This window comes from Etheostoma spectabile, chromosome 22 (genome assembly GCF_008692095.1).
Source record: "Etheostoma spectabile isolate EspeVRDwgs_2016 chromosome 22, UIUC_Espe_1.0, whole genome shotgun sequence".
NCBI classification, from domain to species: Eukaryota; Metazoa; Chordata; class Actinopteri; order Perciformes; family Percidae; genus Etheostoma; species Etheostoma spectabile.
The window spans coordinates 10,520,132-10,522,310 of record NC_045754.1 but is presented as its reverse complement, the minus strand read 5'-3'; the positions used below and the strand labels follow the sequence as shown (position 1 = coordinate 10,522,310).

At 36.7% G+C, this 2,179-nt stretch overlaps 1 protein-coding gene across 3 annotated transcripts in view; it reads left to right on the top strand.

Moving 5' to 3' along the window:
• Positions 1 to 2,179, top strand: part of ube3c (ubiquitin protein ligase E3C) — a 31,319-nt gene that overhangs the window by 16,911 nt on the left and 12,229 nt on the right. For all 3 annotated transcript variants that reach the window (XM_032504345.1, XM_032504343.1, XM_032504344.1), the window contains exons 17-18: positions 266 to 363; positions 1,119 to 1,251. In XM_032504345.1, coding sequence (XP_032360236.1) covers positions 266 to 363; positions 1,119 to 1,251 — 231 coding nt within the window. The remainder of the gene's footprint in view (positions 1 to 265; positions 364 to 1,118; positions 1,252 to 2,179) is intronic.

Genomic DNA, 2,179 nt, shown 5'->3' with positions numbered 1-2,179 from the left:
CCAGAGTAACTCGCTGAGCAAATTCAAATTGTGTTCTCGCGAGAATCTGGATTTCCAGGGTACTGATGGAGTGCAGTGAAGAAGACTAAATGTTTTGGCATAGTCCTAAATACACAATGGTCTTTGCAATAACGAATCTTCAGCTAGTTGTCAAAAGTTATTTTCATGTTGCCTGTAAAATGTTTGGGTAATAGACAAAAGGAGAAAGAGAAGGACTGTTCAAGAAACGCTCTAACATGTTGATATTTTTTCTGTCTTTCTGCAGTGGGTTTAGAGCCGCCACAGCTTTCTGTGTCTGAAGAGAGACATCTGGCCATCCTCACTGAGCTCCCTTTTGTGGTTCCCTTCGAAGAGCGAGTCAAGGTGATGAACTGTTGTCCATACACAACCACACAAAAAACATATTTGTTTGCTGTGTGAAGACTGAATATTGCAGGGCTCGCCAAAAAATTGCGTTGTTGCCGATAAACATATCGACATTTTGTACATGCTAAAAATGCATGCAATTATCCATTTGACATCCTATTTTGGAAGTGAAACAGTGCTGCAGTAGACCATAATGGTGTTGCATAATTTTACTAATCATTTTAAAAAGCTGTGTGACTAAACATGGGTAGTAAGTGTTTCATCTTATTATGAAGTATTATGTGTACTGTTTATAGATTAGGCAAGCCATTGGGGCAACAATGATTAGTACTGATTTAATACTTTCAGTAATGTCCACAGGATGTTGGGCAAACTTCCAACTGATGTCTAGTCAGGTGTGCGGGTACATCTGTCATGTTAGTATATCATTACCAGCTGGTCGAGCTTACAGATAAGGTCCCTGTGATTTATTTTTTCAAAATTCACCCCAGACACCTGCCTTTCTACTTATGATTGGTTGGTGGTGCCTTTCTTTTGGATAGAGATACTTTGTATTAATTTTATACGATCACCAGTCTTCTGTTGATTTTTTTACCATTTTCCACCTTATTTTTGGCTCGAAAGTACAAAAAAGCTGATCAAAAACAGAGGATAAATGTTATTTAGTAGAATTGATTATCAGAATTAAAAAACATTTACAACTGAAAAAATTTGTCACTGACCCTGCTACTGGGCTAACATCTGTCTTGTAGATCTTCCAGAGGTTAATCTATGCTGACAAACGGGACGTGCAGGGGGACGGGCCATTCCCTGATGGCATCAGTGTCACCATCAGACGCAACTACATCTATGAAGATGCCTACGATAAACTCTCTCCAGAAAATGGTACGGCTTGCATCCCTTACAGTTTAAATAAAATAACCATTTTACATGTGCATTATTCGTTGTGTTAAATAAGTTAGGCCAGCACACTTTGTGATCTCATGTTTTATTTTGAAGATGAAATTACAAGAGGAGAAGAAACACAGTGTAGCAGATGTGACAGACACTGTTACTGGAGCTATTGTTGTGCTCTATAAAATCATCAATAAAATCAATTCATAATTTTGAGGACCAAGGTTCCGGTTAGCATTAAAGATGAAGGTTAGCTCTTTCCTTGTGCAGAATATTGAATTTCGGTAAAGCATAATTGTGGTTCCGATTATTATAATGGACCACATAAAAGCAGAATCAATTATTTTAAGTCACCTCTTTTGTGTTTGAATTTGAAAGGGCACTTCGGTGAGGACAGTCTGATTAAAAAGAGTAGTAGGAGACCTAGGCTGAAGACATGATCTATATCATTTATGTGTTATAGCTGCCTTGATTTATTACTGTACATTAAATATTCTGAAAGACGACCTCTTATCGAATTTGATTTGAATATTCTGCAGGTCAGAAAAGTGCTTTCTTGCAAAATGTTTGTCGAGAAAAACAACACTAGATTTAAATGGTTTTGGAATAATATTGTTATGTTTTTCCTCCATTTTCTCTATTTAAATAATCAGGTAATTAATTGAAAACATTGCTTGTTGGTAATCTTTTACATTTATATTTAGCAGCAAATACAGTTAGCCCAAGTTTTAAAGAATATGTAATGTAGAACAAGCTGAGGCCTAGTAAGTGAACGTTCCCTAGATAAGTTAGTGGAGTTTAAAATTAAAGTACAGTATAATACAATCAATCAATTGGATAGCATAGAGGTACCCTGGAAATCCAGAGTTCTTGCGAGAACACCATTTGAATTTGCTCAGCGAGTTACTCTGGCATCAAG